General features: G+C 30.5%; 2 protein-coding genes across 3 annotated transcripts; one reads left to right on the top strand and one right to left on the bottom strand.

Moving 5' to 3' along the window:
• The first annotated feature begins 403 nt into the window (after positions 1 to 403).
• LOC113523337 (uncharacterized) lies at positions 404 to 3,792 on the top strand. Its single transcript, XM_026909266.3, has 2 exons — positions 404 to 901; positions 2,248 to 3,792. The coding sequence occupies exons 1-2, from the start codon at positions 866 to 868 to the stop codon at positions 2,965 to 2,967; spliced, it is 756 nt and encodes a 251-aa protein (XP_026765067.2). The 5' UTR covers positions 404 to 865; the 3' UTR covers positions 2,968 to 3,792.
• A 232-nt stretch (positions 3,793 to 4,024) lies between these two features.
• LOC128202337 (uncharacterized) lies at positions 4,025 to 12,050 on the bottom strand. 2 transcript variants are annotated; one of them, XM_052902316.1, is made up of 3 exons: positions 11,513 to 12,050; positions 9,820 to 10,936; positions 4,026 to 9,615 (listed from the first exon to the last, which is right to left on the bottom strand). In XM_052902316.1, exons 1-3 carry the CDS (start codon positions 11,540 to 11,542, stop codon positions 4,487 to 4,489), a joined length of 6,276 nt encoding a protein of 2,091 aa, XP_052758276.1. In that variant the 5' UTR covers positions 11,543 to 12,050; the 3' UTR covers positions 4,026 to 4,486. The 2 variants fall into 2 exon arrangements, with proteins under 2 accessions (XP_052758275.1, XP_052758276.1); XM_052902315.1 differs by having other exon boundaries at positions 4,025 to 10,936.
• Between the last annotated feature and the right edge of the window lie 183 nt (positions 12,051 to 12,233).

Genomic DNA, 12,233 nt, shown 5'->3' with positions numbered 1-12,233 from the left:
TTATTTAAATGTACTATGTCTAAAATTACATGGTTATTAAAAAGCCCGTTCATGATCAACTAACCTATACACGTTTATCATTCAAGTAATCGTTTAGTTTGCATAGTTTGTAACAAGCTTTGTTCAATAAGTGTTTCTTAATAACAATTTTAAATTAATTTAACAATAGATCTAATATTTTGGATATAAGATTATATATTGCGATCACTGTCATACATAGATACATTGTTACTTCGAGAAAGATATAAATAATGTTACCTGTACATGCTAACCACTTGTTTTAATCACTTATAGACAACGGCTACTACATTCTACCAAGTATCCAATTAACTTGTATTCAACATTAATATAATACACGTAATACTTTTAATGGCAAACGAACAAGCAACCTATCTATAGTTAGTTAATAAATGCTATCTGCAGACATCACAGTATATACAGAAACGCTCAAAGCACGCCCCATGCGGTTCTTTTTTATTCTGCCTCCATACTCCGTAATTTCACTGCCATATTTCACTACAAACTGAAACTAAACGCAAGTGCTTGACTTTAAAAACAGTAGACAAATTTACAACTTCGTACATCCTTGTGTATCGTAAATCTTCTTTTACATACAGTAAACTTTGTCATCATAAATAACCGTATTACCATACCTATTCATATGTCGAAAGAAATAAGGGTCGTTAAAATGTCGAAGTCACAATACTCGGTGACACATTGCGCCAGTGACACGAACTCATTTCTCCAAATGTACTCGCGAAGTGTTAAAAATGATAATTGGTCGTGAAGTGAATTTTTAAGAAAGTACTATACGTCCGTTAGTTGCTCTCCAGTCGCCTTCGTGTTAACCTTGACTGAGTAAAAAATGTCCTTCAAAGTGCTTCTAACTGCTTGTCTCACAGTAAGTAATAATTGTATCTTGTAATTTTTTACTATCAGGACTAACATTATCTTGATAATAATTACCTTATATAAATATCCTTGTGTCAAATTGAAAGTATAAAAATTTGTAATTTCGACGTTATTGGTACAGTAACTCAGTGGCTTCCCGAAGAGGTTTCCCAAGTTTCTCGATGTGTAATATCCAGATTCTATCTCGATCGTATCAGTTTATGAAATTAACTTTTTTAAATTGAGTTGGAGGGTCCGGGTGATCATACATACATGTGATAATACACATACCTATTATGTTTGAGGATCATGTAGGCAATTAATGTGATGGTGTAGCACTTATTTCTGAATGATTAAAAAAATATTATCTAAAGTTGCCTGTACTTCTTTATATTAGATCGATAGATAGTCTTTATTATTTTCTCCAAAAGATTACAATAGTAAATTTATTATAGATACAAACAATTATGTTATGCAATATCTTGACCAATCCTGAACCGATTTTGTTATTTCTTTTTGCTATCCATGATAATAATTCCCATTTTAATTTCATATTAATTTTGGCACTATTGAAATCTGTGCTTTTTTGCCGAGCAAAAACCTAGTCTATGTGTCCTATACATTAATAGCTCCAATGAATTAAATTTTATAAATAAATTTATTTTCATGTAAATCATTTCATTTGAAAGGTATATATCATACATCATCACAGTCAACTGACTAGATAAATATAACTTGTTTACATGTAAATACAGAATCTGAATCTTATCTAACCGAAATAACAGCACTGCGCTAAAATATTCAAGAAACTTGTCTCTATGTAATTATTAAATATATAAATAATCTTAATAATATAATCAAACTGCAACTTGAAAATGTGTATACAAAGGAGATATTTAAGAAAAATTAATATGAAGACTCTTAATAAGAGCAATAGAAATCAAAAAAATAATATTAAAAAAATTGTCTGTCATTTTGTTTGTTCCGATATCATGCAAAAACTACCGCCCGAAATAGGATGCAATTTACCATAGTTGTATTCCATTGATTTTCCTACTTCTAACATCCACGCCTATAAAGGCAATAAACTAATATTATATTCAAATATATTTATTTTGTAGCCCATTGCAATGTATCTATTACATAATGTTGCACCGAAATGTTTATGAATCATTACCGTATACCTACATAAACATTTGCCTAGCCTAGACATATGTTTAATGAATGTTATCTTTAACAATTTGACCTGGTTCTACTGCAACATATCAAATGAGATTTACACCAAACTACACATACATACATTCAAATATAATTAAGTATTTAGTTGTTTTATCTAATCGTTGACATTTCTTTCAGACACTACTATGCGCTAGAGACACAGTGACCGCGTTCAATACAAAAAAATTTGACTGTGGACCATACGGTTTTATATGTGAAGGAGCACACAGATTGAGAATTTGCGAAGGCATTAACTTATTAGGTCCAGCATTCATTTGTCCACCTAACACTCACTGCAATGAGGACTCGAGTGATGTCTGTCAAAACGCTGTTAATTACGTAGAGCCCGCCATAAGCAAGACTATCTATTGTCACAAGAACGAGCGGATAATTGATCCCACTGTTCCGGATTGCAAAGGTTATATTTTATGTATCCCGAACAAAAATCGATTTCAAGGTATTAAATTCAAATGTGGTGGCAACACCATCTTCAATGGCTACACTCGAACGTGCACTGCTCCAGAGAAATACAAATGTCCGGTGACTAATGCAACTAAACCGTCAATAGAATTATTCGGTAATGAAAATAAAAGGGTCGACTCTAATACAGATACAAGATTACATCCTCAGACATCTCCGCATCGCTCTATAGAATGTAAAAACTACAAATTTAGTGTAACTGATGACAATGGACCTGTCCGTGCGACATACTTTTGCCCGCCACGGCCGATATGGGGAGAGACCTCTGTCCGTTGTACAGTGTTCTCCAGTAAATTCTGTATCACATTGGAAAGGGATGACGGAGACCAATCTGTCAATAATGCTGGAGCAGCATATCGCAAACCACGAATTTTATAATAAAGTAACTTTTTGCCCCCAAATTCGTACGCGTGGATTACAGAAGTAGAAAAACTAATAAAAGGCACCCCTTAAGGCTCTAGATTTTAAGTTAGATCTTCAGGAATACAATTGTGAAAACCATCCAACATAGTGTAATAGTTTTTCCGTAATGCCGAAATAAACATACAGACAGGCAAAAATTCTAAAAATGATTGTTTTGACTTCTATTTTCCTTATCTATAATATTTCCCATATACAAAGTTCGTCTCGTTATTTTATTATTTGTTTACTCTTTTAAACAATGATATAATAATACCACATAAAAAATAATAGAATAATAAATATGTACATATTACACTTATAAAATACAAAAGACGGTCCTTACCGCTAAAGCAACCTTTTGGTAGAGGAGAAAAGAAAAAAACTAACTATTTGGCACAAAAAGTATATCTAACAAAAAACGCTCATGTTAATAAAACATATGCAAATAATCACATGTATACATTACATCTAGTGCTTATAATAATATATATTACATAAATAAATATATAAAATACATAACATATTTAAACTAAAATATTAGTAAGGTAAAATAAATATTTCAATATAACAAACATTATTTTTAAAATTGTAATAAAATGAGATTAATTAACTGTTTTATCAGCCATGGATGAAACCAAATTACGAAGTATAAACAGAACAAGCATGGAAAAATTTGTAGAGTTTTGTTAGGCAAGTAAATACCGCATTTTTAATAAATACATCATCTAAATATTTTTATTTTGGAATCAGAAGACATTTTACAAAATTCGTGTTTTTACCGTGAAGCAGTTATGTTTGCATGGCTGTATTTCGGCATGAAGTGTGGAATATGACAGTGAATTTACAGGGTACAGAAGAATAACACTTAAGTCCTCAAGAATGGCAACAAATTTTGTTAATAAATAAGTAAATAAAACACACGTAATGTATATTTTTAATATTTTTTATTTGCATAAAAAATATTTCTGTACTTTTATTATTTATATACAGTAGGTATATTTTCTAAACACTTACATCAGTTAGATTAATACCTATGATAGTGTCATAATCTGTTCCAAAAAAATCTAATGAACATGTAAGCAAATGAAAAATTAACCCGAGCATAAAACTGTTTATATTCAATAGTATATATAACTGTTTATAATAAAAAATCTAATGTTTCGATTATTTATTAAATTCCTGTTCTTCCTTTAATAATTTTAACTAAACCTTGTTATCTTATCAATATGTTTCATTGAAACAGATTATTTTGAAAGGTTAAAAGTTGAAATTATATAAATTTTAAATAATATAAATGCAAATAAATATTACACTTTAGATTATTACTAAAAATAAACAAAATTAAATAGCTATTATACTCGTACATCAAACGAGTTTCAATAGATATCAGGTACCAACATTCATATAACATTCTGGGTAATTATTACTACCTTATAAGTAATTGTTATACCTTGTCGCTAGAAATTAACTACCTAATTTAAATTAACATTGCCAATTAGCATTCGTAACTTTCATTATCTACACATGTTTTCTTATCTCTATCAAAAACTTTGTTCTTTTTACACTTTTTAGATTTCCTACGAAATCGAGATTTCTTTTTTATACACTCATAATATTTTCTGCAATTGGTAGGATCTGCAAATTTGCCTGCTTCCTTGCACTCAAACTTATTACTGTGGTAATTATCAGACTTCTCCGAAGAATTTGCTTCAAATATACTCTTTTCACTGCTATTTTTACTTAAGCTATCTTCAGACTGTGAAATTTCTATATCTTTAATACATTTTACAGATGTTTTATTTAAATGAAAACCATCTGCACACTGAAACTTGTATCTGATGAAACTACTATTATTTTTTATACATATATAATAAAATTTATCTTTAAATATATCAGAGAATCGTCCTTCAGATAAACAACGAAATGTATTATTTCTAATACAATGTGACAAATTATTTGTACACTGCTTTCTAATTTCACTAAACACTGTGTTTACTGGGCATTTTCTCTTGATAGGATTTTGTCTTCCAATGCAAATATAAAATGTGCTACAATCATTATTATCTCCATATTTTCCATTTTTGCGATTACGGCAACTAAAATTCGATTTTAGTACTGAATATACACTTGTTATTGGTTTTTCTGTCATATTTGGTTTTACTAACTGAGTAAAGTTGTGTTGATTTAAATTTGATAATCCGTCATATTGAGAATTGTGTTGAGATTTTCGATTATCAATTGTGATTAAAGGCTGAGATAGTATGTTAGTTTCTTTATTATTTGTTATGTTACTCTTATTTGTTATAACTTGTAAACGATTTTCTGTAGTAATTTGTAAATTTTCAGTAAAGTTTTCTAATTTTATTTCATTTTTAAAATCTATTTCTGATGAATTAAAAAATCTTGATTCATTAGGATCTGTAATAAAAGTACTTATATTACTTTGTTGGATATTATATTGTGTCGCGTTTATATTTTGCTGTAATAAATTATTTAATGAAGTTGTAGGATAGCCTATATTCGTCGTAAGTATTGGTATATCCAATGTAGTGGTTTCTATGTGTGGCAAAGGACTCGTAAACTGCAACCTTTCATGTACAGATTTATCTTTCTTTAATATATAAGAAGTTGTAGTATTTTGTTTATTATTAATATCCAAAGTATTTTCTCTTGAATTTTCTGTACTGTACGTCTTCAATGAAATTATTCCGCCCTGTTTTGAATTATTTTTTAAAACACTTGACTCATTACTGTGACTAGTTGATGTGGTAGAACTATTACGTGTTATATCTGTTAGAATATCAGGTAGACTTTTCGTCTTACCTTCTGTTTTTAACATAGATTCTGAATTATTATATGTTATATCAAATGTACCTATATTACCAGTTGAAGAAGGTTCTTCGAATTCAACAAATGGTGATTTACTTTTATTTTTTATTGTATTTAAAATTTCTGAAGAACTGTCTATATTATTGGATATATTAGATTTTAAAGTTGACAGTGACAAGCTTTGTGTATCTTCTGCTATACTTTCAGTTATAAAGTCTACTGTAGACGATAAGTCTGTAATTAGAATTTGTGCAGTCGACTCCGTGGTTGACGAATCAATTTCACCAACTACTTTGTCAATAGTTGGAGTTAATGTAATATCTTCTATAAATTCTGCAGTTGTATATCGGGAAATTTTTGATATATCACGAGTTTCGAAAGCTGGTGACATTAAGCTTTCTGAAATTTCCGATATATTTTCAATTATTATATCTTTTCTGGATGTTAAGTGGGCAGGTGGGGTTTGTGCAAAAGGTTCTGTGATTAGCGGATCTAATTCATCGATATTAGAAGTTAATATATTATCATTTATAGATCCTGTAGTTATTTCCCGGATAATTGCTGATGTATCATAATCTACTAAAAATGCAAAGTCTGTAGTTATGGTTTGTGCAGACGGCTTCGTGGTTGACGAATCTATTTTATCGATGGTTGAAGTCAATATGATATCGTCTATGGATTCTGCAGTTATACCATAGGAATTTATGGATGTAGTGAGTGTTTCAGAACTTAAAATTGTTGAGATTTGTTTAATTTCCGGTATACTTTCAGTTGTAAAATTTACTGTAGATGGTAAATATGTAGTTAATGTTTGTGCAGACGACTTTGTGGTTGACGAATCTATTTTATCGATAGTTGAAGTTAAAATGATATCATCTATGGATTCTGTAGTTAAATCATGGGCAATTATCGATGAAGTGAGAGTTTCAGAACTGAAACCTGTTGATCTTTGTTTATTTTCCGGTATACTTTCAGTTGTAAAATCCATTGTAGATGGTATGTATGTAGTTAGCATTTGTGCAGACGGCTTTGTAGTTGACGAATCTATTTTATCGGTAGTTGAAGTTAAAATGATATCATCTATGGATTCTGTAGTTATATCATGGGAAATTATCAATGAAGTGAGAGTTTCAGAACTGAAACCTGTTGAGCTTTGTTTAATTTCCGGTATACTTTCAGTTGTAAAATCTGCTGTAGATGGTATGTATGTAGTTAGGGTTTGTGCAGACGGCTTTGTGGTTGACGAATCTATTTTATCGATAGTTGAAGTTAAAATGATATCATCTATGGATTCTGTAGTTATATCATGGGAAATTATCGATGAAGTGAGTGTTTCAGAACTAATACCTGTTGAGCTTTGTATAATTTCCGGTATCCTTTCAGTTGTAAAATCCACTGTAGATGGTATGTATGTAGTTAGCGTTTGTGCAGACGGCTTTGTGGTTGACGAATCTATTTTATCGATAGTTGAAGTTAAAATGATATCATCTATGGATTCTGTAGTTATATCATGGGAAATTATCGATGAAGTGAGAGTTTCAGAACTGAAACCTGTTGAGCTTTGTTTGATTTTCGGTATACTTTCAGTTGTAAAATCTGCTGTAGATGGTATGTATGTAGTTAGGGTTTGTGCAGACGGCTTCGTGGTTGACGAATCTATTTTATCGATGATTGAAGTCAAAATGATATCGTCTATGGATTCTGCAGTTATATCATGGGAATTTATGGATGTAGTGAGTGTTTCAGAACTTAAAATTGTTGAGATTTGTTTAATCTCCGGTATACTTTCAGTTGTAAAATTTACTGTAGTTGGTTTGTATGTAGTTAGGGTTTGTGCAGACGGTTTTGTGGTTGACGAATCTATTTTATCGATAGCTGAAGTCAAAATGATATCGTCTATGGATTCTGTAGTTATATCATGGGAAATTATTGATGAAGTGAGTGTTTCAGAACTGAAATCTGTTAATCTTTGTTTAATTTCCGGTATACTTTCAATTGTAAAATCCACTGTAGATGGTATGTATGTAGTTAGCGTTTGTGCAGACGGCTTTGTGGTTGACGAATCTATTTTATCGATAGTTGAAGTTAAAATGATATCATCTATGGATTCTGTAGTTATATCATGGGAAATTATCGATGAAGTGAGAGTTTCAGAACTGAAACCTGTTGAGCTTTGTTTAATTTCCGGTATACTTTCAGTTGGAAAATCTGCTGTAGATGGTAAATATGTAGTTAGTGTTTGTGCAGACGACTTTGTGGTTGACGAATCTATTTTATCGATAGTTGAAGTTAAAATGATATCATCTATGGATTTGGTAGTTACATCATGGGAAATTATCGATGAAGTGAGAGTTTCAGAACTAAAACCTGTTGAGCTTTGTTTATTTTCCGGTATACTTTCAGTTGTAAAATCTGCTGTAGATGGTAAGTATGTAGTTAGGGTTTGTGCAGACGGCTTTGTAGTTGACGAATCTATTTTATCGATAGTTGAAGTTAAAATGATATCATCTATGGATTCTGTAGTCATATCATGGGAAATTATCAATGAAGTGAGAGTTTCAGAACTGAAACCTGTTGAGCTTTGTTTGATTTCCGGTATACTTTCAGTTGTAAAATCTGCTGTAGATGGTAAATATGTAGTTAGCGTTTGTGCAGATGACTTTGTGGTTGACGAATCTAATTTATCGATGGTTGAAGTCAAAATGATATCGTCTATGGATTCTGCCATTATATCATGGGAATTTATGGATGTAGTGAGTGTTTCAGAACTTAAAATTGTCGAGATTTGTTTAATTTTTGGTATACTTTCAGTTGTAAAATCTACTGTAGATGGTTTGTATGTAGTTAGGGTTTGTGCAGACGGTTTTGTGGTTGACGAATCTATTTTATCGATGGTTGAAGTTAAAATGATATCATCTATGGATTCTGTAGTTATATCATGGGACATTTTCGATGAAGTTAGTGTTTCAGAACTGAAATCTGTTAATCTTTGTTTATTTTCCGGTATACTTTCAGTTGTAAAATCCATTGTAGATGGTATGTATGTAGTTAGCATTTGTGCAGACGGCTTTGTAGTTGACGAATCTATTTTATCGATAGTTGAAGTTAAAATTATATCATCTATGGATTCTGTAGTTATATCATGGGAAATTATCGATGGAGTGAGTGTTTCAGAACTAAAACCTGTTGAGCTTTGTTTAATTTCCGGTATACTTTCAATTGTAAAATCCACTGTAGATGGTATGTATGTAGTTAGCGTTTGTGCAGACGGCTTTGTGGTTGACGAATCTATTTTATCGATAGTTGAAGTTAAAATTATATCATCTATGGATTCTGTAGTTATATCATGGGACATTATCGATGAAGTGAGAGTTTCAGAACTGAAACCTGTTGAGCTTTGTTTAATTTCCGGTATACTTTCAGTTGTAAAATCTGCTGTAGATGGTAAATATGTAGTTAGTGTTTGTGCAGATGACTTTGTGGTTAACGAATCTATTTTATCGATAGTTGAAGTTAAAATGATATCATCTATGGATTCTGTAGTTAAATCATGGGCAATTATCGATGAAGTGAGAGTTTCAGAACTGAAACCTGTTGAGCTTTGTTTATTTTCCGGTATACTTTCAGTTATAAAATCTACTGTAGATGGTAAATATGTAGTTAGTGTTTGTGCAGACGACTTTGTGGTTAACGAATCTATTTTATCGATAGTTGAAGTTAAAATGATATCATCTATGGATTCTGTAGTTATATCATGGGACATTATCGATGAAGTGAGAGTTTCAGAACTGAAACCTGTTGAGCTTTGTTTAATTTCCGGTATATTTTCAGTTGTAAAATCTACTGTAGATGGTTTGTATGTAGTTAGGGTTTGTGCAGACGGTTTTGTGGTTGACGAATCTATTTTATCGATGGTTGAAGTTAAAATGATATCGTCTATGGATTCTGTAGTTATATCGTGGGAAATTATCGATAAAGTGTGTGTTTCAGAACTGATACCTGTTAAGCTTTGTTTAAATTCCGGTATATTTTCAGTTATATAATCTGCCGTAGATGACAAATATGTAGATGAGATTTGTACTGGCTGAGTGTTTAAAGATTCTATTTCAACTATGACTTTATTGGCAGTTGAAATTAAAATATCATTATCTCCTTTTACGTCTCTGGAAAAGCCTGTATTTTTTAAAATACCATCATCTATGAAATCTGCAATCATATCCAGGGAAATGTCTGTACTTTCTGTCTCAAATGAACTAATTAATTTATCATGCAATTCATCTATATTAAACGTATTATTGCTTATCAAATACTCCGTTGGCGGAGCATTAGAAAGAATTGAGTTATTAAATACAGTAAATTCATTTTTAAACAAATTTAAGTAATTATCTGTTAAATAATTATTATTTTGTACTTTTGGCATGTATGTTACCGTAGTATCAATTCCTGTTAGTACATTATCATTTGAATTTTCGTTGATTGTATCATCGATTATATTTTCTTCTAATGGTGTTATATTTTGATTATACTTTGTAGAAAATTCTTCGGATAACATATTAGATACAATAGTTGTACTGTATATATCGTCACTTGGCAATTTCGGTATATTACCTTCAGTTATATTTTGTTTAGCTTTATTAACAAATGGTTTAAGATTCGCTTCATTACTGACCGGTAAACTTTTGTTTGCAATTAAATAAGGTGTAGTGGTATAATCACCTTGAGGTGTAATTTCCGACGCTGCTCTCCCATCTTTTATCCTTTCAACTTCTGATAAAGTTGTTGTAGCCACAGTATTATAAGTTGAATCACTATTTTCATGTTTAGAAGAACTTATATTTATTTTGTCCGTTGAAATAGCTCCAAACATATCAATAACTTTTGTCACTTCACTAGTCTTTAACACTGGTGTTGAAGTCACTGGAAATTCACATTCATAAAAATTTGTTTCTAAACAAACGGTTCCATCTGGACACTGAATTGTAACACTGTCAATCGTCCTCAATGTGCCTGTTCCTAAATCTACACACACATTGAAGTGTGTCGAATTAATGCAGTGAAAAGGCTTGTCACCGCAGTCGACGTCCGCTGATGTCAGTAGCGGAAAGCTTGCTAGCATCTGAAATGTAATATATAGCTACTTAAATATATATATAAAAAAATATGTTCATGTTCTCTAACATGATATTGAGTACTGTTTGAATATATTCAAATAAATTATATGTAAGACTGTTTATGTAACAATAAATAAATAATTATATTATACAAATATATAGTACATAAACCATATTCTAAATTAAGTAACGCATAGAGTACTTTATATACTAATTCACGCAGATAAAGCCACGAAATACATATAGTAAATCATGTTATGTATATACATATATTTATTAAAGTGTTGATTATATTTTTATAATTAAAAAAGAAGCACAAAATTTTAATAAGAAGCTTTTCGTATGTTGAACTTCGGTATCTCTCATCATACGAGTACTCATATCATTGACTGTCAAGCGACTACTTCTAGAAAGTAATAAAAAAATGTACTAACTCGTAAATATTATATACCACATCGTCAAAAAAATCGTCCTATAAACACAAAAATATTGCTGGTATCATTTCATTACTCGTTTACACCAACAGAAGTAAATTTGTTTCAACTATTAATAAAATTTTGATAATAAAAGTCACCACTCACCAGGGACAATAATCCGTATAGGTCGTTCATTTCGTTAAAATTTCCTTTTTTGTCGTATCTTACATATCACACACTTTGCTGCAGTTCCGTCGTTTATCTTGTACTATTTTCATTGTAATGAAAACCTTATTTCCTACGCAAACCATTTGTGGATATAAGCGCGTAATATTTTTGTTTGCATTAGACTTAATATTTCATACGAGTCATATAGTTTGGCATTAAACAAATAAAGTTGTCGTAATTATTTCCTGTGGGTCTATTACTCCGAATAATTAGCTGTAAATATTTTTCCATTTTCCTTCAAATTAGTATATTGTCTGTACTTATTTAATTTAATTATTTATTAACTATTACCGCGGTATTGGATTTGTGGTGTCGTGTTTCCCCTTTAAGTAGTAATTTTCAAAAATCTTTTTTATGTTTTCTCAGTGTGAACATTTCTTGTAATTGTTTGTAGCTAGTTTTAATAAATTTACTACTGTAATCTTATAGAGGAAACAATAAAAAGTATATTTCTATCTATACATCCTTTTGTTAAAATTTAATCCTATTTCTAAATTTTATCTTCGAGCTTAGACTTAGTGGTTTTAGCTCTGTATTGGTAGTCAATCAGGACAATCAATCTTATAAGATTAATTGAATTTGAATTCTATTTTCTACATTTCTAGTAACTGTGTGGGTCTAGTATTAAAAGACTATTATCATTATTAAAAGTATAAAA

This window comes from Galleria mellonella, unplaced genomic scaffold (genome assembly GCF_026898425.1).
Source record: "Galleria mellonella isolate WM207_F2 unplaced genomic scaffold, CSIRO_AGI_GalMel_v1 utg90, whole genome shotgun sequence".
Taxonomy (NCBI): domain Eukaryota; kingdom Metazoa; phylum Arthropoda; class Insecta; order Lepidoptera; family Pyralidae; genus Galleria; species Galleria mellonella.
The sequence above is the reverse complement of the archived record's forward strand: the minus strand, read 5'-3'. Positions and strand labels throughout refer to the sequence as shown.

What these genes read in the sequence shown, in the direction of transcription:
- LOC113523337 (XM_026909266.3), top strand. Translation starts at nt 866, where the DNA reads ATGTCCTTCAAAGTGCTTCTAACTGCTTGTCTCACA. An exon ending in TTCTAACTGCTTGTCTCACA is followed by an intron (nt 902 to 2,247) that starts GTAAGTAATAAT and finishes CATTTCTTTCAG; the next exon opens with ACACTACTATGCGCTAGAGA.
- LOC128202337 (XM_052902315.1), bottom strand. Translation starts at nt 11,542, where the DNA reads ATGAACGACCTATACGGATTATTGTCCCTG. An exon ending in TATACGGATTATTGTCCCTG is followed by an intron (nt 10,937 to 11,512) that starts GTGAGTGGTGAC and finishes ATTACATTTCAG; the next exon opens with ATGCTAGCAAGCTTTCCGCT.